The 24,466-nt window shown below is 43.1% G+C and overlaps 1 protein-coding gene across 1 annotated transcript; it reads left to right on the top strand.

Annotated features, from left to right (window-relative positions):
- The first annotated feature begins 7,474 nt into the window (after positions 1 to 7,474).
- Positions 7,475 to 23,752, top strand: adsl (adenylosuccinate lyase). The gene is made up of 11 exons (XM_041862678.2): positions 7,475 to 7,704; positions 9,996 to 10,199; positions 12,038 to 12,082; positions 13,820 to 13,899; positions 15,535 to 15,753; positions 15,899 to 15,989; positions 16,139 to 16,208; positions 16,593 to 16,831; positions 17,919 to 18,008; positions 21,320 to 21,496; positions 21,780 to 23,752. Exons 1-11 carry the CDS (start codon positions 7,558 to 7,560, stop codon positions 21,864 to 21,866), a joined length of 1,449 nt encoding a protein of 482 aa, XP_041718612.1. The 5' UTR covers positions 7,475 to 7,557; the 3' UTR covers positions 21,867 to 23,752.
- The last annotated feature ends 714 nt before the right edge of the window (positions 23,753 to 24,466 follow it).

Raw genomic sequence — 24,466 nt, forward strand, 5'->3', positions numbered from 1 at the left:
TTTCTCCCTTTTCTCCCTTTCTTGCCTCTTCCCTGGAACTCTATTTTTTCTGTTTGTTATTTATCTTCTCAAGAGCAAAGATTGTGCAGAGAGGAAGTGCAGCTTCGGAGAAATGACTCGTCATTTCGAGGGGAAGCAGACAAGGGAGCTGCTCCCACACCGAACGCAACACACTGCTGCAGACAGAGACAGAGTGGGAGCAGCACTGTATTCCCCCAATGCTGCACACTATTTATAATACAGACATTGGAGGAACACATGTGAGAGAGGGAGAATATGAGGGAGGAGGGAGAGAGATAACGATCATATTGAAATAGGGTATTAACAAGAAAAGACAACATTTGAAATGCAGACCAGAAATGTGTGGTTTTGTAAATATTGGCTACTTATAATTCAAACCAATGAGTCATGACACTTATGAATCATTTCAGTTTAGCATGTGTGCATCTTGTGCCAGTCTTACAAACGGAACCACACAAAGAACAGCAAATAAGCTTTGCAGCAGCTTTATGAGGAGTAAAAATACATCTAGGCAGGCTAGCGCGAGAGCCACTGTAGAGCAAGAGCACATGATGCAACCACTAGAGCGAGCAGCTCTCTCTGTAGGCCGAAACAAGCACAACACCCCTTGACCTTTTTTTATTTTTTACATCATTACAAAATGCCAACGATTAGGCTACCATAGCTATATCTCGCATACTCCCACATTTCTGGTTGGCAACACAGGGAACCCAAACATGAGCAAAAAATTAATAGAGGAAGTATTACCCCTTTTTCACAGCAACTATTTCCCTTTTTCTTTGATGTTAGACAAACCAGGAACAACAATAGTAGCCTAATGCCTCTGACTTTATCAGAAACGTGCCCATAATGGTATACAAATCCATCAATATAATACCAACCAACCTCTTTTGACCTTGGTGGGTTAATTTATTTAATGCATTATACTGATATTGTGCCAGGGTAACACACAATTAATAAAGATACATTTTTGGTATCATTTAATTAAGCGTTACCATAGTAAAATGTGACCCATGGTAGAGTGCAGGTTAAATCTATGTTTTTTCCATGATTCAGATATATAGCCTGGTAACATTTGAATTGTGCAAATAGCATAGGGCCTACCTATATGAGATTTGTAAATAGATGTGTAGAGTCGATGTCCGCGCTCCCGCGGATATCTAATTAGTGTAATAAAAAAATCCCCATAAAAATCTGTCTGTTTAAGCTAGAGATATGTTTTTTGCATGGGCTGCGTCTCAATCCAGCGTATTGGCCGATGGCGGCCTTCCATATCTGCGGTCAGACCTGGAGTCAGGAGACATCCGGAAAATGTGTCTTCTCACGAAAACGTCTGTAGCATCGGAATGGTTAGGGCTACATCGCGGGGTGTCGGTAGCACCAATGTGCCAACTTCTGTCTGTTGCTACACACTAATATGACCCCTCTATGCATAGCTGCGATAAGTAGGGGTGCTAATATAAATTGAAAAAATTAATTTAATCAATTTTAGAATAAGGCTGTAATGTAACAAAATATGGAGAAAGTCAAGGGGTCTGAATACTTTCCGTATGCACTGTGTGTGTGTATATATATATATATATATATATATATATATATATATATATATATATACAGTACCAGTCAAAAGTTTGGACACACCTACTCATTCCAGGGTTTTTCTTTATTATTACTTTTTTTTACATTGTAGAATAATAGTGAAGACATCAAAACTATGAAATAACACATATGGAATCATGTAGTAACCAAAAGAGTGTTACAAATCAAAAATATATTTTCTATTTGAGATTCTTCAAATAGCCACCCTTTGCCTTGATGACAGCTTTTCACACTCTTGGCTTTCTCTCAACTAGCTTCATGAGGTAGTCACCTGGAATGCATTTCAACTAACAGGTGTGCCTTTTTAAGAGTTCATTTGTGGAATTTCTTTCCTTCTTAATGCGTTTGAGCCAATCAGTTGTGTTGTGACAAGGTAATGGTGATATACAGAAGATAGCCCTATTTGGTAAAAGACCAAGTCCATATTATGGCAAGAACAGCTCAAATAAGCAAAGAGAAACAACAGTCCATCATTACTTTAAGACATGAAGGTCAGTCAATACGGAACATATGAAACTGGCTCTCATGAGGACCGCCACAGGAATGGAAGACCCAGAGTTACCTCTACCGGTGGAAATTTGTTCTTTGGTCTGGAGTCCACCCACCGTGGCTTTGTTAGACGTGGTGTGGGTGAACGGATGATCTCCGCATGTGTATTTCCCACCGTAAAGCATTGAGGAGGAGGTGTTATGGTGTGGGGGTGCTTTCCTGGTGACACTGTCAGTGATTTATTTCAAATTCAAGGCACACTTAACCAGCATGGCTACCACAGCGTTCTGCAGCGATACGCCATTACATCTGGTTTGGGCTTAGTGGGACTATCATTTGTTTTTCAACAGGACAATGAACCAACACACCTCCAGGCTGTGTAAGGGCTATTTTACCAAGAAGGAGAGTGATGGAGTGCTGCATCAGATGACCTGGCCTCTACAACCCCCGACCTCAACCCAATTGAGATAGTTTGGGATGAGTCGGACCGCAGATTGAAGGAAAAGCAGCCAACAAGTGCTCAGCATATGTGGGAACTCCTTCAAGACTGTTGGAAAAGCATTCCAGGTGAAGCTGGTTGAGAGAATGTCAAGCGTGTGCAAAGCTGTAATCAAGGCAAAGGGTGGCTATTTGAGGAATCTCAATTCTCAAATATTTTTTGATTTGTTTAACACTTTTTTGGTTACTACATGATTCCGTATGTGTTATTTCAAAGTTTTGATGTCTTCACTATTATTCTACAATGTAGAAAATAGTAAAAATGAAGAAAAACCCTGGAATGAGTAGGTGTGTCCAAACTTTTGACTGGTACTGTACATTATTTTCCTTAAAAAAGTTAAACATATATTTTATATCTGAGATTGTTCAAAGTAGCCACTCTTTGCCTTGATGACAGCCGATACTTGGATGACCAGAGGAGGGTGACATGTGTGCCCAGTAGATTAAACGTTCACGGATAAGCGCAGGCACGTACTGCAGCCCAGCTGGACACTGCGGTGGAGATGGATATGTGCGTAATGCCTGCGCTATATCCGCGTCCATCGCCCAAACTACAGGCGCCACAATGAATGAGGCTGGGAGTATGGGGGTGTTGTCTCTGGGCCTCTCCTCTGTATCATACAGCCGAGACAGTGCGTCTGCCTTCACATTCTTTGTACCCGGAATGTTTTTTATTTTTTATTTTATTTTATTTTTATTTAACCTTTATTTAACTAGGCAAGTCAGTTAAGAACAAATTCTTATTTACAATGACGGCCTACACCGGCCAAACCCGGACGACGCAAGGCCAATTGTGCACCGCCCTATGGGACTCCCAATCACGGCCGGTTGTGATACAGCCTGGAACCGAACCAGAGGGGCTGTAGTGACGCCTCAAGCGCTGAGATGCATTGCCTTAGACCGCTGCCTGTATGAGAGTGTGAAATCAAACCGGGTGAAGAAGAGGGCCCACATGGCCTGGTGAGGATTCAGCCTCCTCGCTGCCCGAATGTACTCCTGGTTACGGTGGTCTGTCCAGACGAGGAAAGGGTGTTTCGCCCCTTCGAGCCAATGTCTCCACATCGTCAAAGCTCGGACAACAGCCAGCAGCTCCCGATCACCAACGCCGTAGTTCTGCTCTGCCGAGCTGAGATTCTTAGAAAAGAAGGCACAGGGACGGAGTTTGGGTGGCGTGCCCGAACGTTGGGATAGTAAAGCGCATATCCCTACCTCGGACGCATCCACCTCCACTACGAACAGTAGTGATGGATCGGGGTGAGCCAGTACCGGGGCTGAGGTGAACAGATCCCGCAATCTATTGAAGGCCAAATCTGCCTCAGCAGACCAGCGGAGCCGGGACGGCCTACCCTTCAACAAGGAGGTAATGGGAGCTGTGACCTTGCCAAAGCCTCGAATAAACCTTCGATAGTATTTGGCAAAGCCAAGGAAGCGCTGCACCTCCTTTACCGTGGTTGGAGTCGGCCAATTACGCACGGCTGAAATGCGGTCTCCCTCCATCTCCACACCTGTGGTAATAAAGTGGTATCTGAGGAAGGAGATTGACTGCTGGAAAACTCACACTTTTCTGCCTTGGCATAAAGATCATTCTCCAGCAGTCGGACCAGTACCTTGTGAACCAGGTACACATGCTCGGCGTGCGTAGCGGAATACACCAAGATGTCATCGATGTAGACCACCACACCACGACCAAGCATGTCCCGAAACACCTCGTTCACAAAGGACTGGAAAACGGATGGAGCATTCATCAAAGGTATTCATAATGCCCCGAGGTTGTGCTGAATGCTGTTTTCCACTCATCCCCTTCCCGAATACGCACCAGGTTGTAGACACTCCTGAGGTCTAATTTTGTGAGAAAACGGGCCCCATGCATTGACTCAATCACTGAAGGAATCATGGTGACTGAACCCGTAACCTCCTTAACCAACCCGGACCCTAATGGTTGACTATCAAGTGCTCTGATGGGGAGTGGAATGGATAGGGGAACCAATGAAATGCTTTGACGGCGTGCAAATACCCTGTCCATGAAGTTCCCAGCTGCGCCTGAATTGACTAGCGCCTTACACTGGGAACCTACCAAGTGATCGGGGAAGGAGATAGGTAAAGTACAATGCGCCGCAAAGGGCTCTGAACACTTTGGGTTTGGGTGTTCGTTACCTGGGGTGATGCGTGAGTACCCTGCCTACCGCCTCCAGACCCAAAAGAACGTTGACGGCGACGTGAAGTGGATTGTCCCTTCGTGCCACCAGAGTGGCACTGTTGCTGTCCTCCTGTGCTCTCTCGACCGGTGGCTCCTCCCAGCTCCATCTGCTCGGGGTCAGAATCATCCGTAGTGAGAATGAGCAGACCCCTACAAGGGCGTCCTCTGGCTGCCAGCAGATTGTCCAGCCGGATGGCCATGTATACCAGTTGGGAGAATGATAGCATGGCATCCCGGCAGGCTAGCTCCCGTCGGATGTCCTCTCTTAAGTGGCACCGGAAATGGTCGATTAGGGCCCACTGATTCCACCCAGACCCCGCTGCCAGCGTCCGGAACTCCAGTGCGTAGTCCTGTGCGGTCCTCGTCCCCTGCCTTAAATGGACCAGTCGTTCGCCCGCCTCTCAGGCGGGTGATCAAAAACAACCCGAAAGAGGCGAGCAAACACCCCGTAGTCCTCCAGCGTGGAATCTCCCTCGTTCCACACCGCGTTGGCCCACTCCAGGGCTTTCCCACAAAGGCAGTAAACGAGGACAGATACCTTCTCCCACTCCAGGGGTGCCGGTCTGATGCTGGAGAAGTATAACTCCAGCTGGAGTAAAAATCCCTTACATAGCGCCGTCGTCCCATCAAACGCCAGTGGCCGGGATATCTGGATCCGTTCAGGGGCTGGGGTGTAGGTAGCTGGATCCGGTTGACCAGCTGGTCTCGAGATCCATCGCTTCTCCCAAGCTGGCTAGCATCGATGAATGCTCCTGAACTCTTGCTACAACTCCAGGCATGCGGTCTTCTCCTGCTGGCTCCATATCGGGTGAGTGATTCTGTGACAAGGTGAAATGAAGGAGTCAGGCGCAGGAGGTAAAATACCGAAGTCCAGAGTTTAATGAGTTCACATATATCAAATGCCCCAAGCGTCAAAAGGAACAAGCTCAAGGGAAAACATCCACCTTGGTATAACTACAATGTTGAGTAGCTCAACCGAGCTAACATGCTCTCACAATAAACAATCACTCACAAAGACAAGGGGAACAGAGGGAACACTTATACACATACTAATTAGGGGAATGAGCACCAGGTGTGTGTGATTGACAAGACATGACAAGTGGAGTGATGAGAATGAGATCGACAGTAGCTAGTACTCCGGTGACAACAAACGCCGAAGCCTGCCCGAACAAGGAGGAGGGGCAGCCTCGGTGGACATCGTGACACATGTGGTCCATCAGGATTCAGGCAGGGGTCCTAATGGGGGTCCACTAGAAGAGGGGCCATGGAGATATGGAAAACCTTGCCTCCAACCCATCCAGAAATCCTTAAATCATTGTGATGAATTAAAAAAGTTAATTTGTGGTCTAGACAGTGCATACATACAGAGAAAATAAGGAGAAAACTATTTCATGACTAAAATAAAGATTAATATTAAAATTAGAAGAAATCTTACATTTAGGATCCCAGCATAAGTAGGAGCATGTGGGCCATCAGGTGAGGCTCTAGGCAGGGGTCCTAATGGGGGTCCCCATGAAATGACACCATATATACATTCTACAGACCCTACTGAGTATTCCCTACAATACATTTACTGCGGACAATTAATGAATAAATACAGGTTATTGACACTTTTCTAACTATTACGTGGGGGACTTATATTTGTTCAGAAATTCCGTGACCCGGAAGTACGGGCTTTGGAGGGGTGTGCGTACACTGCTCCAGGTGAGGATCGATTATGCTACATTATGTTTAAACATCTGGCTACATAAGTTTTGGGAAATATTTTGAGTTTGTTTAACAAAATATGGAGGACAGGAGTGCTACCATCAGGATGGAAATGTGCTGTGGTGTTGCTTTTTGTGAAGCCTGGTAAAGATCCATTCAATCCTGGTAGTTATAGACATATTGCACTTACATCAAATCTCTGTAAACTAATGGAAAAGTTTATTTTACACTGAACAAAAATATGAATGCAACATGTAAAGTGTTGGTCCCATGTTTCATGAGCTGAAATTAAAGGTCCCAGAAATGTTCCATATGCACAAAAAGCTTATTTCTCTCAAATTGTGTGCTCATATTTGTTTACATCCCTGTTAGTGAGCATTTCTCCTTTGCCAAGATAACGCATCCACCTGACAGGTGTGGCATATTAAGAAGCTGATTAAACAGCATGATTATTACACAAGTGCACCTCGTGCTGGGAACAATTAAAGGCCACTCTAAAATGTGCAGTTTTGTCACACCTGTCCAAGGAAATCTGTACAGGAGACAGTGTCATGTAATGGCGGAAGTGGGAGGAAGTTATGTTGTGTAGGATGAGATAAGGGCATACAGGATTTAAGGCCTCTTTGAAATTGATAGGCAAACATGGTACTGGAGTGTGTAATGGATGTATGGTAGAGGAAACGGTTGAGCATGTATTATTATTTTGTGAAATGTATGACATAGAAAGGGAGAGGTTGTTTGATAGGGTCAAAGAGGTTGGACGGGAATGGGGATGGTTGGTATTTTCCGTTGGGGTGATGGGAGTAGTGAGGTTTGTAGGGAATTATTTTATTTTATTAGAAATTCAGGGTTAGTTAAGAGAAGATAGTGCCATAGCTAAGTCGTAACCGGCCTCACACTCCAGTACAGTAGATGGCAATGTATGCACCTGACAGTTGGTTGCGACTTAAAGAAGAAGAAGACCCGGAAGTACTATTTTCTTGTTGCTGACGGGTGCCAATTTAACTTGCATTGTGCCTTAGGCTTGTTATCAACACGTTTCAGTCATGGACACATTTGGAGACGAATTTAATAAGTATCGTTCGCCGCTGGTGTCACGATATGCCAGCAAGGAAATGGCCTATAATTTCAGTGACAGGAAGAAATTCACAACATGGAGAAAACTGTGGATCTACTTGGCCAAAGCTGAAAAGGTGTGAGCTATAATTAGCAATTTAGCTAGCTAGCCAGCTAGCTGTAATCTTGGCAAGTTATCATGAATGAGCATGCATGCCCTTGTCTATGTTTTTGTAGCTATCTAGGTATAGTTTTCCAAATATATTTAGCACTTTCTGCTGCAAAATGAAGTCTATTTTAACTTTGCGACCTTGAGAGAGTTTTCTCAAGTTCCCTGCTCTAATTATAGGAGGAGCGTACAGTAAACATCATCAGAATATACTGTATTTGCCTTACAAGACAGAAGATGCAAACCAAACAAACTAGCTAGTAGGATGCAGTGTCTTGTGATAAGCTGTGTAGTAAAAAATAAACAAAATACAAAATAAAATTGATGCATTGCAAGGTTGTGGATTGGGTATACAACAATGCATGTAGCTATTCATCAACAGTACCCAGTTGCCTAAGTCAGGAAAATGACTGGGAAGGTTGGTAAAGTAAGTTACACTAGTCAGTCCTTCAGATGTATGCCCATATCGTCAATGAATCTAGCCTCTCTTTAACTTGATGACAGGGTTCCAAATCTCTTTCAGCTAGTTCAGTGACCACACTGCAAATTCCAATATTCCACTGCTGTTGCGCTAAACTACTTGGAAACTGGATATAGATTTCCAGCTAATCCACATGATAAACAAACCTGCAGACTGTGAAACCTAGATAAGTGTTGTCCAGCAAATACCTTTAAGAGAAAAACACTAGGCTATTTTTGATTAGCTTAAAGAGAAAAATGACTTCCACCACTCTTCTAATTTACAGGGAGTGAGTGTGTGTGTGTGTAATTAACGTTACTATCAGACAGACCCTCTGTCACATGCATCAGCTCATCTGATCTGTTAGTGGAAGGGAAATGGACTACACAAAGGTAAGGTTATAGGCAGTGCCTAGCCTATGGGCAGGGATGGGCAAAAAGTACAAAATACAGATACAAAATACCATAAAGATCAATGTTTCAAAATACTTGGACAAATATATTTGCAAGTAGCCGGCCCGAACAGCAACAACATTCTCAGTAACTGTTTTACTTTTACTGTGATATGTTGTTGTTTAACTACCTTGGTTGAGCAAGTCACTCTGGTAAGCATGTCTGCTAAATCACCAAAATGTAAATGGCTATGTGAAAGTGAACATACCAAAATGAACTACACAGCACACAGTGTATTGTTTCGGGGCAGAGCTATTAGAATAATACTCAACATGCTTTGCAATTGTTGCAATTTCTATATTTAGTTCATTTAGCAGATGCTTTTATCACACCATAGTGCTATCCGACTTCTGATACCAATGCAGGGTGAAAGGGGGGCCACAAAATGTGAACCTCTATACAAAATGGTATAGAAAAGTATTTTGAAAATACAAAAATACATTGGACTGTAGTTCAGCCCAGTGTAATTCAAATTACAAAATACTCTGAAGGAATTAAAATACGTATTTCAAATACATGTAACAGAAATACTGCCTATGGCGCCTTTTAGTAGCTCCACCCAGAGCAGGTTTGGCTCCAATGTCTCTCTGTTGAAATCTGCTGGGGTGGGGTTTGTGTCAAAAATAGCCAGGCCAAAATGTCAGGGTAATAGGACACCCCCTGAGAGTTAGCGTCTACTCTCTTCACTCTCCGTCCTTCTCCTTGGCCCTAAGTAACCCCTTCTATGTTTTCAGATATGTAAGTTGTAAACTCCACCACTGCACTGCTTATAGCCTACCTATTCAGATCCAAGGAAAAAACATTTAAGTGTTACTTATGGCTAAGGGGAAGGGAGGGAGTTGAGACTGTATCTTTCTGCCCAGTAATGTCGCTCGCTGTTCTCATTAACACAAGGCCAACCTCCTCTGCTACTCGAACAACACATTTGATTTTTCAATGGTTTTAAAATAGACCTGCTACCATAACAAAGATTGTGCTGGAATAGTTTTCCTAGTTTCTGTGTGAGATATGGAGCAAAACAACCACCTCTAGCAATCTGTTTGAAAGTGATCTGAAAACGTTGACCCACTTTCTGGACAGTTCCACCTCACATCCCATTGACACAATTGGCTTACTTGTATTACATAGTAGCCTACAATGTGCAACTACTACAAACTGCAATGTTGCAACAATGTTTCAGCTTAATAAAAGCCAGAGAAGACTTGATAAAGTAGCTAGCGCTTACTCTGGGATATGCTTCCAGTGTAGCAGCTAAAAAACCTCCAATGATAGGCTGTACTGCTTTCACTACGCCCCTAGGGTACCAGCTTTAACTGTCTCTCCTCCTCTTGTCCTCCCTTCTCCAAGGCTCTTGGCCTGCCCGTCACCGAAGCCCAGGTGGCAGAGATGGAGAGCCACGCTGAGGACATCGACTTTGCCATGGCGGCAGAGGAGGAGAGAAAGCTGAGGCACGACGTCATGGCCCACGTGCACACCTTCGCCCACTGCTGCCCCACCGCTGCTCCCATCATCCACCTGGGCGCCACTTCCTGTTACGTGGGAGACAACACAGTAAGAGAGGCCCAGTCCCAAATAGACCTCTAGACCTGAGATGGTTTGAGAGGTGTAGGCATTGTTACCTAGTAGGCTAGGTGAAAGTTTGACCATATTGCTTATACCAATCAAATCCTCTTAGATCTCCACAAGGGCAATTGCCTTGGAGGTTCATTTTGGATTGGGACATGTATCCTACATGCAACAGACTGCAGACAGTTACTTTTAGACCCAAAGGACCATGTTATTTTAGGATGAGTGTGCTGAATGGTCACGTTTGTTTCTCATGGGTGTATATATACACTGCTGAAAAAAATAAAGGGAACACTTAAACAACACAATGTAACTCCAAGTCAATCACACTTCTGTGAAATCAAACTGTCCACTTAGGAAGCAACACTGATTGACAATAAATGTCACATGCTGTTGTGCAAATGGAATAGACAACAGGTGGAAATTATAGGCAATTAGCAAGACACCCCCAATAAAGGAGTGGTTTTGCAGGTGGTGACCACAGACCACTTCTCAGTTCCTATGCTTCCTGGCTGATGTTTTGGTCACTTTTGAATGCTGGCGGTGCTTTCACTCTAGTGGTAGCATGAGACGGAGTCTACAACCCACACAAGTGGCTCAGGCAGTGCAGCTCATCCAGGATGGCACATCAATGCGAGCTGTGGCAAGAAGGTTTGCTGTGTCTGTCAGCGTAGTGTCCAGAGCATGGAGGCGCTACCAGGAGACAGGCCAGTACATCAGGAGACGTGGAGGAGGCCGTAGTAGGGCCTTTGTGCAAGGAGGAGCAGGAGGAGCACTGCCAGAGCCCTGCAAAATGACCTCCAGCTGGCCACAAATGTGCATGTGTCTGCTCAAACGGTCAGAAACACAGACTCCATGAGGGTGGTATGTGGGCCCGACGTCCACAGGTGGGGGTTGTGCTTACAGCCCAACACCGTGCAGGACGTTTGGCATTTGCTAGAGAACACCAAGATTGGCAAATTCGCCACTGGCGCCCTGTGCTCTTCACAGATGAAAGCAGGTTCACACTGAGCACATGTGACAGTCTGGAAATGCTGTGGAGAACGTTCTGCTGCCTGCAACATCCTCCAGCATGACCGGTTTGGCGGTGGGTCAGTCATGTGCTCGCCAGAGGTAGCCTGACTGCCATTAGGTACAGAGATGAGATCCTCAGACCCCTTGTGAGACCATATGCTGGTGCGGTTGGCCCTGGGTTCCTCCTAATGCAAGACTATGCTAGACCTCATGTGGCTGGAGTGTGTCAGCAGTTCCTGCAAGAGGAAGGCATTGATGCTATGGACTGGCCCGCCCGTTCCCCAGACCTGAATCCAATTGAGCACATCTGGGATATCATGTCTCGCTCCATCCACCAACGCCACGTTGCACCACAGACTGTCCAGGAGTTGGCGGATGCTTTAGTCCAGGTCTGGGAGGAGATCCCTCAGGAGACCATCCGCCACCTCATCAGGAGCATGCCCAAGCGTTGTAGGGAGGTCATACAGGCACGTGGAGGCCACACACACTACTGAGCCTCATTTTGACTTGTTTTAAGGACATTACATCAAAGTTGGATCAGCCTGTAGTGTGGTTTTCCACTTTAATTTTGAGGGTGACTCCAAATCCAGACCTCCATGGGTTGATAAATTTGATTTCCATTGATAATTGTTGTGTGATTTTGTTGTCGGCACATTCAACTATGTAAAGAAAAAAGTATTTAATACGATTATTTCATTCATTCAGATCTAGGATGTGTTATTTTAGTGTTCCCTTAATTTTTTTGAGCAGTGTACATCTTTGAGATTATTATGCATAATGACTGATATGCCTGCTGTTTTTCCTCTCAGGATTTGATCGTGCTTCGTGACGGTTTTGACATTCTCCTGCCGAAGGTAAGTTAGTGGTTAGAGACCAGGGAGGATTAGTACTACTACCCAGCAGTACCTAGGGCAGCACTAGATACTGATATTATACTGTAAAGTTATGTGCGTCTTTGTGTTGAAAATGTCTGAGAAAGTCAACCAAGTATGATACTGTACAGTCGTGGTCAAAAGTTTTGAGAATGACACAAGTATTGGTCTTCACAAAGTTTGCTGCTTCAGTGTTTTTAGATATTTTTGTCAGATGTTACTATGGTATACTGAAGTATAATTACAAGCATTCCATAAGTGTCAAAGGCTTTTATTGACAATTACATTAAGTTCATGCAAAGAGTCAATATTTGCAGTGTTGACCCTTCTTTTTCAAGACCTCTGCAATCCGCCCTGGCATGCTGTCAATTAACTTCTGGGCCACATCCTGACTGATGGCAGCCCATTCTTGCATAATCAATGCTTGGAGTTTGTCAGAATTTGTGGGTTTTTGTTTGTCCACCCGCCTCTTGAGGATTGCCTACATGTTCTCAATGGGATTAAGGTCTGGGGAGTTTCCTGGCCATGGACCCAAAATGTCGATGTTTTGTTCCCCAAAAGTTATCACTTTTGCCTTATGGCAATGCTGGAAAAGGCATTGTTCTTCACCAAACTGTTCTTGGATGGTTGGGAGAAGTTGCTCTCGGAGGATGTGTTGGTACCATTCTTTATTCATGGCTGTGTTCTTAGGCAAAATTGTGAGGGAGCCCACTCCCTTGGCTGAGAAGCAACCCCACACATGAATGGTCTCAGGATGCTTTACTGTTGGCATGACGCAGGACTGATGGTAGCGCTCACCTTATCTTCTCCGGACAAGCTTTTTTCCGGATGCCCCAAACAATCGGAAAGGGGATTCACCAGAGAAAATGACTTTACCCCAGTCCTCAGCAGTCCAATCCCTGTACCTTTTGCAGAATATCAGTCTGTCCCTGATGTTTTTCCTGGAGAGCGGTGGCTTCCTCGCTGCCCTTCTTGACACCAGGCCATCCTCCAAAAGTATTCGCCTCACTGTGCTTGCAGATGCACTCACACCTGCCTAATGCCATTCCTGAGCAAGCTCTGCGCTGGTGGTGCCCCGATCCCGCAGCTGAATCAACTTTAGGAGACGGTCCTGGCGCTTGCTGGACTTTCTTGGGCGCCCTGAAGCCTTCTTCACAACAATTGAACCTCTCTCTTTGAAGTTCTTGATGATCTGATAAATGGTTGATTTAGGTGCAATCTTACTAGCAGCAATATCCTTGCCTGTGAAGCCCTTTTTGTGCAAAGCAATGATGACTGCATGTGTTTCCTTGCAGGTAACCATGGTTAACAGAGGAAGAACAATGATTTCAAGCACCACCCTCCTTTTAAAGCTTCCAGTCTGTTATTCTAACTCAATTAGCATGACAGAGTGATCTCCAGCCTTGTCCTCGTCAACACTCTCTCACCTGTGTTAACGAGAGAATCACTGACATGATGTCAGATGGTCCTTTTGTGGCAGGGCTGTAATGCAGTGGAAACGTTTTTTTGGGATTAAGTTCATTTTCATGGCAAAGAGGGACTTTGCAATTCATCTGATCACTCTTCATAACATTCTGGAGTATATGCAAATTTCCATCATAAAAACTGAGGCAGCAGACTTTGTGAAAATTTATATTTGTGTCATTCTCAAAATTTTTGACCACGACTGTATATCACTCATCACTTCCGTAATCTAAAAACAATTTTCTGTCTCTGTAGTTGGCCAGAGTGATCGACAGACTATCAAACTTTGCTGAAAAATATGCTGGTCTCCCAACCCTGGGTTTCACACATTACCAGTAAGTATGAACGCCTCAGGAGGTACTAACTTCTATATTAGTCCATGAGCGTGACCTTCAAATTTGGCCCGTCGGGCTCACTTTTGAGGACGATGTCTCATAGTGATTTTCTTCAAGGTCTATGTCCCTAGAGTTGGAAAATGTGAAAGCAGTGCAGCAATGGTAGCTTTCTCACTCTTTATTCCATCCCCTGCATTTGTCCCATAGGGATTTTACCCTATGACAAACAATGTCAGTGTAGAACAAGTTATTGCTCACGTATAGCCTTTAATCATATATCATTGGAAATCTTAGTTTCACAGCTATCCATCAGACATATTTTTGGAATGTTCAGGTCAATAGAACCTTGACCTTTGACCTCCTAGGGTACATTTTAAGAATTACCTGTATAAATCGCTTAAAAAAGAAACACTGACACATTCTAATCTTTGTTTGACAAGTGGTTCTGAAAGGTCATGAATTTAACTTTCAAATGATTTATAATATAACCAACTTTGAAAGCACCAGCTACAGCTATTGTTTAAAACGAGGCCATATTGTGCCATTAGAATGTTGGAAGCTTAGCCATAGAATTCCATGTAGTGGGGCAGATATGTTTTTGAATTGTAACTTTGGTGATGGAAGCACCACGTTTCACACACACAGCTAGAGCAGGCTTTTAAAAAGATTTGTGGATACAGAGCTATCACAGGATTCACGTATTAACCCCACAGAAGCCTTTTTCCAATATGGCCGCCAAACAACTCAATAGGGTCTTATTGGATAAATTTCGCATGATCATACGTCTATGAAATATAATTGGAGCATGCCCAATAATATCTTTAAATGTTCATAGTGATGTAGAATACACAACCAAATGAGCAAAGTGTGCAGATAAAAAGAATATTCACAGAATTGTGGTTAGAATGTGCCCAAAAAGATTTCTGAATCGCTGATTTCTGAAGATGTCATGATCAATAATTGTAATATTTTATCTTCAAACATGTAAAATGGATATGTTCAAGTGAATAGTCATGGATGTGAGCTGATTAACATTCTATACAATGTTATCCTATTAACTATTGGTAATGACCTTTCAGAACCACTTGTCAAACAAATATAAAAATGTATCAGGGTTTCCTTTAAAACATTTTTTATACAGGTAATTATGATATGTGCCCTAGAGGTTATATTGATCAGATTTTTTTTTTTTTTGTCTGATTGGTATCTGTGAATCAAAGCTTTCCAATGATATATGAATAAAGGGTTTACGTGAGCATATAACTTGTTGTATACTGTGTATACTGACACATTTCCAACTCTAGGGACATAGACCTTCAAGGAAATCACTGAGACATTGTCAGCCCAAGTGAGCCTGACCCCCCCTCCCCCATTGTGGATATATCCCATTTGTCTATGAACACTCATGTTCCTCTCGGATTAAAGAGTGATATATTCAGTGCTTCTGACTCCACTTTAATCTATCTGCCTTATATTTCTCAGTCTTCATCTTTCTGTTTTAATTTTTATTAGAATCTTTATTTCTCCCCTCCACATTTTAGTATTTTATTTTAACTTTTCTTCTCCTTCTCTCACCTTTTTATATTTTTATATATTTTTCTCCTCCACCTCTCTCTCTCTCTCTATCTATACCAGGCCGGCCCAGTTGACCACAGTGGGTAAGAGAGCATGTCTGTGGCTCCAGGACCTTGTCATGGACATGCGGAACCTTCAACGCGGCCGCGAAGACCTGCGTTTCCGTGGGGTGAAGGGTACTACGGGCACCCAGGCCAGCTTCCTGCAGCTCTTCCAGGGGGACCATGATAAGGTGGAGGATCTGGACAGAATGGTCACCGAGATGGCAGGCTTCAAAAAGTCAGTTCAATTTATAATTGTATGTCAACAGTCTCTTGAGTTTCCTATTTACCACAAGTTTTGTCATTTGAGCCAAGTAAAAACAAATCCCTCAAATCCCTTTTTTAGGTTCATTTTCTTAAATCCTGTAAATTTTTCCTCCCAGGGCCTACATGGTGACCGGACAGACGTACAGTCGTAAGGTGGACATCGACTCCCTCTCTCACCTGGCCAGCATGGGAGCCACCATCCACAAGGTTGAGATTAGATTTTACTTTAGGGGAAATCAATTTGTCATCCTTACAGCCATAAATCACACGTCTGTCTACGGAGAAACAATGCCTCCTGGTGGTCTTTGACAGTAGTGGAATGACCCACAGGTAATAAATTGTACTCTCTTCCTCAGATCTGCACTGACATCCGCCTGCTGGCTAACCTTAAAGAGATTGAGGAGCCTTTTGAAAAGGAGCAGATCGGTGAGTCGTAAGAAGGAAATTGGTCCACTTCCTACCCAGGTACAGGGGAATCTAATCCCAAAGCTAAGGTGAATCTCAATTGTATTTCCTTGATTCCTTGCGTCCTCTCTCCTTGCCTCTTTCTTGAAGCGGATTGGAGCAAAATATCAGAAGATCATTTCCCTCTGATCTTCTGCTCCACTGTGCTTCGAGAAGGAGCTGTGGAGGAAGGATGTGAGGAATCAATAAAAACAATTGAGTTTCAGCCCTAGATTTCACTTTGATTAAGGCACCAACCAGTAAACCATCCTGATGGCTCAGAGTAAACAGCTAGTTTCAGTTATTTCCTAAATGCCAACCCATTGTTACTTGTCTGGGTCCCACTGACTGTCTCTCCCCCACCAGGCTCCAGTGCCATGCCCTACAAGAGGAACCCGATGCGTTGTGAGCGTTGCTGTAGTCTGGCCCGCCACCTGATAGCGCTGCTCGCTGACCCCCTCCAGACCGCCTCGGTCCAGTGGTTGGAAAGAACACTGGACGACAGTGCCAACAGGAGAATCTCTCTCCCTGAGTCTTTCCTTACCGCTGACATCATCCTCAGCACCCTGCAGAACATCACTGAAGGCCTGGTGGTCTACCCCAAGGTAGATTCATAGAGTAGTAGGCTTTTCCAGCCAGAAATGATTGAGGATTAAAAAAAACAACACCAGAGGCTTATTTCCATTGTTGTCCTCATAAGGTATTATCACCAACACAGTCCTTGTCATTTCATGAGTAATGCACACTCAACTACACTTTCCCACAGTACGTCTGTTGGCAATGACACATCACAGAGGAACAACATTCAACTCACACTGTCTTGTATGTTATGTAGGGGTGTAACGGTATACGTATTCATACCCGAACCGCTCGGTACGGGGACCTCGGTTTCGTCAGCACTATGAACCTGAGACAGAATTGGAGGGTCCTTCATCATCATTTCAATCTCCAGTTTGGGAACATTTTGGCTTCCCAGTAGAAGCAAAAATGTATTGAACTTAAGAGGAAATCAACTAAATGTATTACATTTATTAGAACATTAATTTGCCCAAGATGATGATAAGACATGAATAAAATGTAATTCCTATTTTCCTTTAACTTTCTGAAGAGGCAACGGCGCGGGAACGCCCCTTTCTGTGTATAGCCGTAAACAATGATGCTAATGACAACAGTCTTCTGGTAGATGGAAAGGCTTTCCCAAAAACCTTCTCAATGAAATGTTAACTACAAAGTAATATATGTATACCTGGCAGAATGATACACCCAAAAATGAAAATGTCTTAGATTTTTGCTAGACCTAAAAAAATTATGTTTGATGTGGTTTAAGCATTGTTGTGGGCTTTGAACCTTCAATGTTGTTTTTTCTATGAAAGTGATTTTGACAGTGGAAAACGGGGGACAATCAGAAACCTGGAAAAACGGAATTAGCCAAAAAAATAAACCCATTTTATTGGGCCCTACATTATATGGATCATATCATGATCTATTCCTAGGTTAGTTTGGCATATTTTTCCAAAACTAAAATTAACTACAGTAACTGTTGGCATTTAATTTTCCTGCTGTACCGAAACTGAACCGTGACCCCAAAACCGCAATATGTACCAAACCCTGGGTTTGGTGAACCTTTACACCCCTAATGTTATGTATCCCTTTCTCATCATTATAATTTTCATCTCTCGCTCTTTCTCTAAGGTGATAGAGAGACACATCCGTCATGAGCTTCCCTTCATGGCTACAGAGAACATCATCATGGCTATGGTGAAGGCTGGAGGCAACAGACAGGTACTTACCCTTCTAGTACAGCATGACACATCACTTATTAGAACAGAACATATTTTTCTCAGACTCCACGTTGCATAATTAGTCCTGGATTATATATTTCCTTTACTCTTTTTCCTAGCTTCACTTGAGTGTAGCACATCTATTCCTCCGTCTTTAAAAAAATATTTAATTTGAAAAAAAAAGTTGATACATTGTGTAATTTCATCGCCTGGAATAACCAAGAGCACAGGCCAGTCTGAGTAGGCTTTTCAGTTGCAAGTTCGCTGTCACGCAACCTCTGAGTGACATAGAGGAACAATGAAGCACAGTTTCGAGACAGGCATGCTTGCAGCTTTACAGCAAAGAAAATGGCTCGTCTCTAGCCTAAATGGTTAATAAAATATGACCCATATTACTGGAGCTGCCATTTTTTTATCATTTCACAAACCATGTTGCGTCCCGTTTTAAACTAATCCCGGGTTGCTAATTATTGGGTTGATAACAAACAACGTTGTTCAGTCATGTCATGTTAACTAGCTAGCTAACAACCTGGTAACTTGACACTAGGTTTAGGCTAATTTGATTGGCGCAGGAAGAAAGGAAAAGGGTCTGCTACTCATGAGATGTGCTTCAAAGGTAGGATTAATATAGGCCTAATGTAAGCCTAAACTATACAAAAAATCTATATCTTTCTGGTGCGTTTGCTCAGTCTATAATTTTAATGGTAGGTTTATTTGAACAGTGAGAGACAGGATAACAACAACAAAATCCAGAAAAACGCAAGTCAAAAATGTTATAAATTGATTTGCATTTTAATGAGGGAAATAAGTATTTGACCCCCTCTCAATCAGTAAGATTTCTGGCTACCAGGAGTCTTTTTTATACAGGTAACGAGCTGAGATTAGGAACACACTCTTAAAGGGACTGCTCCTAATCTCAGCTTGTTACCTGTATAAAAGACACCTGTCAACAGAAGCAATCAATCAATCAGATTCCAAACTCTCCACCATGGCCAAGACCAAAGAGCTCTCCAAGGATGTCAGGGACAAGATTGTAGACCTACACAAGGCTGGAATGGGCTACAAGACCATCGCCAAGCAGCTTGGTGAGAAGGTGACAACAGTTGGTGCGATTATTCGCAAATGGAAGAAACACAAAATAACTGTCAATCTCCCTCGGCCTGGGGCTCCATGCAAGATCTCACCTCGTGGAGTTGCAATGATCATGAGAACGGTGAGGAATCAGCCCAGAACTACACGGGAGGATCTTGTCAGTGATCTCAAGGCAGCTGGGACCATAGTCACCAAGAAAACAATTGGTAACACACTACGCCGTGAAGTTCTGAAATCCTGCAGCGCCCGCAAGGTCCCCCTGCTCAAGAAAGCACATATACAGGGCCTACTGAAGTTTGTCAATGAACATCTGAATGATTCAGAGGAGAACAGGGTGAAAGTGTTGTGGTCAGATGAGACCAGAATCGAGCTCTTTGGCATCAACTCAACTCGCCGTGTTTGGAGGAGGAGGAATGCTGCCTATGACCCCAAGAACACCATCCCCACCGTCAAACGTGGAGGTGGAAACATTATGCTTTGGGGGTGTTTTTCTGCTAAGGGGACAGGACAACTTCAACGCATCAAAGGGACGATGGACAAATCTTGGGTGAGAACCTCCTTCCCTCAGCCAGGGCATTGAAAATGGGTCATGGATGGGTATTCCAGCATGACAACGACCCAAAACACACGGCCAAGGCAACAAAGGAGTGGCTCAAGAAGAAGCACATTAAGGTTCTGGAGTCTCCAGACCTTAATCCCATAGAAAATCTGTGGAGGGAGCTGAAGGTTCGAGTTGCCAAACGTCAGCCTCGAAACCATAATGACTTGGAGAAGATCTGCAAAGAGGAGTGGAACAAAATCCCTCCTGAGATGTGTGCAAACCTGGTGGCCAACTACAAGAAACATCTGACCTCTGTGATTGCCAACAAGGGTTTTGCCACCAAGTACTAAGTCATGTTTTGCAGAGGGGTCAAATACTTATTTCCCTCATTAAAGTGCAAATCAATTTATAACATTTTTTACATGCGTTTTTCTGGATTTTTGTGTTGTTATTCTGTCTCTCACTGTTCAAATAAACCTACCATTAAAATTATAGACTGATCATTTCTTTGTCAGTGGGCAAATGTACAATATCAGCAGGGGATCAAATACTTTTTTCCCTCACTGTAGCACATGCGCATTAACGTTTGGAAAACGGGAACAAGCATCCAAGGGGGTGTACAGGATGCTAGGCCACTGATTGTCCACCAGAGCTGTTGCCAGAGAGTTTAATGTCAATTTCTCTACCAAAGCCGCATCCGACGTCGTTTTAGAGAATTTGGCAGTATGTCCAACTGGCCTCACAACCGATGACCTCATGTAACCACGCCAGCCCAGGACCTCAACATCCGGCTTCTTCACCTGCGGGATCGTCTGAGACCAGCCACCCGAACTGCTGATGAAACTGTGTGTTTGCACAACCGAAGAATTTCTGCACAAACTGTCAAAAACCGTCTCAGGGAAGCTCATCTGCGTGCTCGTCGTCCTCACCAGGGTCTTGACCTGACTGCAGTAGGGGATTGTAACTGACTTCAGTGGACAAATGCTCACCTTCGATGGCCACTGGCATGCTGGAGAAGTGCGCTCTTCATGGATGAATCCCGGTTTCAACTTTACCGGGGAGATGGCGTGTTGGGGAGCGGTTTGCTGATGTCAACATTGTGAACAGAGTGCCCCATGGTGGCGGTGGGGTTATGGTATGGGCAGGCATAAGCTACGGACAACAAACACAACTGCATTTTATCGATGGCAATTTTAATGCACAGAGATACCGTGATGAGATCCTGAGTCCCACCTCATGTTTCAGCATGATAATGCACGGCCCCATGTCGCAAGGATCTGTACACAATTCCTGGAAGCTGAAAATGTCCCAGTTCTTCCATGGCCTGCATACTCACCAGACATGTCACCAATTAAGCGTGTTCCAGTTCCCGCCAATATCCAGCAACTTTGTACAGCCATTGAAGAGGAGTGGAACAAAATTCCATGGCCACAATCAACAGCCTGATCAACTCTATGCGAAGGAGATGTGTCCGCTGCATGAAGCAATTGGTGGTCACACCAGATACTGACTGGTTTTCTGATCCACTCCACTACATTCTTTAAAAAATATATTTCTGTGACCAACAGATTCATATCTATATTCCCAGTCAAAATCTTTGAAATTGTTGCGTTTTATATTTTTGTTCAGTGTATTATTGTGTAATCACACAGTAACAGTTTCTCTTGTTCTTGCTCTAGGACTGCCATGAGAAGATCCGTGTGTTGTCCCAGCAGGCTGCAACCGTGGTGAAACAGGAGGGGGGGGACAATGACCTCTTGGCCAGGGTCCAGGCTGACCCCTACTTCGCCCCTATCCTGGGCCATCTAGACAACATCTTGGACCCCAAGACCTTCATCGGCCGCGCCCCCCAACAGGTACTATACAGAACACCCCAGTACCCGTTATCTTTGTTTTTCACAACTTGGCCTCAGAGTATTGTAATATCATTTTAAAAGACCTGTAGTGAAATATAAAAGGATCTCCAGCACACTGGGGGTCTTGATACAGATTTAATGGTGGCAAAAAGATCCATTCAATATGTTGAGCATCAATATCACTAGTGTGCTCTTTTGTATTTAGTACAGTATACAGTTTTTTCTCCATGCACCTGTAGTCGACGCACCCAAACTCATCATTCTCTCTCTCTCTCTCTCTCAGGTGGCGAGGTTTCTCTCTGAGGAGGTACGCCCTCTGCTGGAACCTTACAAGGCCCAGATTGACATCAAGATCGAGCTGGAGCTCTAAAACCGGAGACACTCCTGACCTGTAAAACGACTAACCAAAATCTAAAACTGACCCTTATCTTAATCCGAACCTAATTTAAACCAATTCTGAAATTGTTATATTGTTTTGCAGGTCAGGAGTGGCCTTTTTACTAGAACACGAACACATACTGTTACACACTAAAATAAACCTCATCGTGACAGACATATTGCACGCTGTGCTGTAAGACAAAAAAATACACTCAATTCAAAAGTCGGTGAGTTTGTAATGATGTAATGCTAAACTAGCAGGGTTAGAACGTATACATATGAAACCTCCGAAATATTTCAGGGCCTACGTCTATGTTTTCCTAAATTAATGTATGATTCACTAAGTAAAACATCAACATGGTTGTTAATGATATACCTTGTTACCTATTTGAGGCACAGTAAACCTCTGGAGACTAAAGGACCCAGCTTCCTCTTCAAATGGTTGAGGGCAAAGGTCCTGTGTCCCACCAGTCTTTATTACCAAGAGCGACATCATATCAAGCTGATAATATTGGTGCAGTGGAACCATTATTACACTCATTTATTGCTTTGTGTTTATGACTTATCTAATGCTCAACAGTAGACGCCCTGTTACAGCTTTCAGTCTAGAGAGAAAGAGTGTATCAAGTCCTTCTCTGTTGTTTGATATACTTTTCATTTCACTGTTTGTGGATGTACAATAGGATTTATGACAGTTTATATTTAGAAAATAGGTACCTGAAATTGAAAGAATAGGGTAATGTGAGAGTGAGGCGTGCAGAGGAAGCCCACAGTTTGTGCAGTATGTTACTGGGAGGAACTAGTGCAAGCAAGTAGTTGTAAATCTAAAAATTGTTGGCCACACTGTTACCGTAATGTCTTGCATAGCAAACCCCTTCAAAAATGCACCAAAAATTTTTTTTGATGCTTCTAAGTAGAATAGTTACACAATCTAAAAAATAATAATAGATTTATTTTATATAGCGCTTTTCATTACAAAGATAATTTTCAAAGACCCTTTCAAAAAAATAATACATTTAGGTTTCTGGCAGTGGCAAGTGATTGTGTTCCACAGCTGACAGGATGTTGAGGCAGTTCAGAAAGGCAGTGGTAGTGGAGGGAGAAGTGTCAGTCAGAGACTGTAGATGGGCCCTGAGCTCTTTCTCGGGCACCTTTACCATATCCTCCACAATGTTTATTTAATCTACAGATATACACTTAACACACATGAACAGAAAAACTCCCATCAAGTACAGTATTACAAAGGAAAGTCACTTATTTTTTTCTAAGCCCAAATTCCCCAGTTCCACTCACATGGGCATGATCCGATGCTCAGACATGCGCTATGTCCTTAACCTTTTATTCATGGTGATATGTGGCAAATGATAACACTGTCGTCGTCAAAATCACAATCACTGTCAGGTCACATCTTCACACCTCAATCAATACTGTCATCATCCTCATAACAATCTTCATCACCATCATTATTATTATAATAAAAATATAAAATATCTAAGGCCTGGGGCGTTATATTTCTTAATCCGGCCCTAACCCAATGTAATAACTGTACCATACAACCTTCTCTCTGGTCAAGCGAGTGAGGGAATAACGTTCTACTGGTGTTATTACGGTATATTGACAGTGAAGGCCAAGGGGGGAGAGGCATTTCGAATTGAGTTAGAGGAGAAAAAGTCAAGCGCTTGTTTCAGCTTTGCCTCCCAACTGTACATCTAAGAAAACCTCTGTGAGTTTAAACCACTTTTTATCAAAATTCTCTTTCTCTGACAGTTAAATATTATTCTCTTATAGGTTACTATGACATCTGGTCTTAGAGCTTGCAGGAAAGGCATTTCACTGTACTTGTGCATGTGACATTAAAACTAAAATGTGTGTCTGTCATTATTGCTCTTTCTGTATCTAGTTTTCCTCTCACTCTATCCTTTTTAGTAACTATTTTTCAGGGTGTCATTTGATGAGGTATTAACAGGCTGGAAGAGCAGGGTCTTAGAGCTTAGTTAAACTAGTTATTTTTCTGTACTTCCATTCTCTTCCTATCACTCAGTGATCTCTCAAGTGAGTAGCCTATATCTTCACATTTTCCATCAGCTTTGATCCTGTAAGATAATATAATAATATATAATAATAATATATGTGTATGAACAGATAATCAGCGGATACTAATGTTAAAATACAAGTAGTTGAATATTGGAATGTATTTGGAAATAGACTTGGAAAGTATTGGCATGTATTTGAAATACTCAAATACAAATAAATACTCCAATGCATTTGAACCCAGGTCCTAGGAGTATTTGAAATAATACATTTGGAAATACAGTACCAGTCAAAAGTTTGGAAACACCTACTCATTCAAGGGGTTTTCTTAATTTTTTCTGTTTTCTACATTGTAGAATAATGGTGAAGTCATCAAAGATATGAAATAACACATATGGAATCATGTAGTAACCAAAAAAGTTTTAAACAAATAAAAATATATTTTAGATTCTTCAAAGGAGCCACCCTTTGCCTTGACGACAGCTTTGCACACTCTTGGCATTCTCTCAACCAGCTTCACCTGGAATGCCTTTCCAACAGTCTTGAGGGAGTTTTGACATA

The sequence above is a fragment of the Coregonus clupeaformis genome, chromosome 35 (assembly GCF_020615455.1).
Source record: "Coregonus clupeaformis isolate EN_2021a chromosome 35, ASM2061545v1, whole genome shotgun sequence".
Taxonomy (NCBI): Eukaryota; Metazoa; Chordata; class Actinopteri; order Salmoniformes; family Salmonidae; genus Coregonus; species Coregonus clupeaformis.

Coding starts and splice junctions, on each gene's coding strand:
- adsl (XM_041862678.2), top strand. CDS start 7,558: ATGGACACATTTGGAGACGAATTTAATAAGTATCGTTCGCCGCTGGTG. Junction 10,200..12,037: donor GTTACGTGGGAGACAACACA/GTAAGAGAGGCC, acceptor TTTTCCTCTCAG/GATTTGATCGTGCTTCGTGA. Junction 12,083..13,819: donor TTGACATTCTCCTGCCGAAG/GTAAGTTAGTGG, acceptor CTGTCTCTGTAG/TTGGCCAGAGTGATCGACAG.